General features: G+C 38.8%; 1 protein-coding gene across 1 annotated transcript; it reads right to left on the reverse strand.

Annotated features, from left to right (window-relative positions):
• Positions 1 to 310: 310 nt before the first annotated feature.
• LOC308511312 (ubiquitin-conjugating enzyme E2 D2-like) lies at positions 311 to 667 on the reverse strand (the record flags this gene model as incomplete). Its single annotated transcript, XM_081081347.1, has 1 exon — positions 311 to 667. One exon carries the CDS (start codon positions 665 to 667, stop codon positions 311 to 313), a length of 357 nt encoding a protein of 118 aa, XP_080937473.1.

Genomic DNA, 667 nt, shown 5'->3' on the forward strand with positions numbered 1-667 from the left:
CCCACCACCCCTCAACTTGCAGTTATCCAAATTTAAGTTAATAGGAAAGTTTTTAGTCTCACACCTAGGTTATGTCTGAAGAACTGGCTTGTCACATACACACTTCTCTGCTAGGAGGCAATGTTGGTACAGAAGTACATTATTTCTATTTGTTGTTCGAAGTATGTACAACATGCAGCACTGCTGTATCAGGTAAACAGGGAAGATGAGGTGTGGGCTCATAGAAAGCAGTCAAATGGAAATCAAAAGGACTTTCTCTTTGAGAGTTCCCCTATCTTTATTTGTAGAGGTTATCCAATAATTTCTTTAATTACATCGCATACTTCTGAGTCCATTCCCAAGCTATTCTGTTGTACTTTTCTCTATCTGTTTTGTAGATCAGAGCACTCTCAGGCACTAAAGGATCATCTGGATTAGGATCACACAACACAGAACAGATGGACAAGAGTACTTTTGAAATAGTTAGTGCTGGAGAGCACTGTGATCGCAGAATATCAAGACAAATGCTGCCATTACTGTTAATATTTGGATGATAAATTCTTGTTGTAAATGCAACCTTAGGTGGTTTGAAGGGATAATCTTTTGGGAAATGAATTGTCAAGAAAAATACTCCACCCTGATAGGGACTGTCGTTTGGCCTCATTATTGTAGCTTGCCAATGGAACAT

The sequence above is a fragment of the Myotis nattereri genome, assembly GCF_964212035.1.
Source record: "Myotis nattereri genome assembly, chromosome: X".
In the NCBI taxonomy this organism is placed as follows: Eukaryota; Metazoa; Chordata; class Mammalia; order Chiroptera; family Vespertilionidae; genus Myotis; species Myotis nattereri.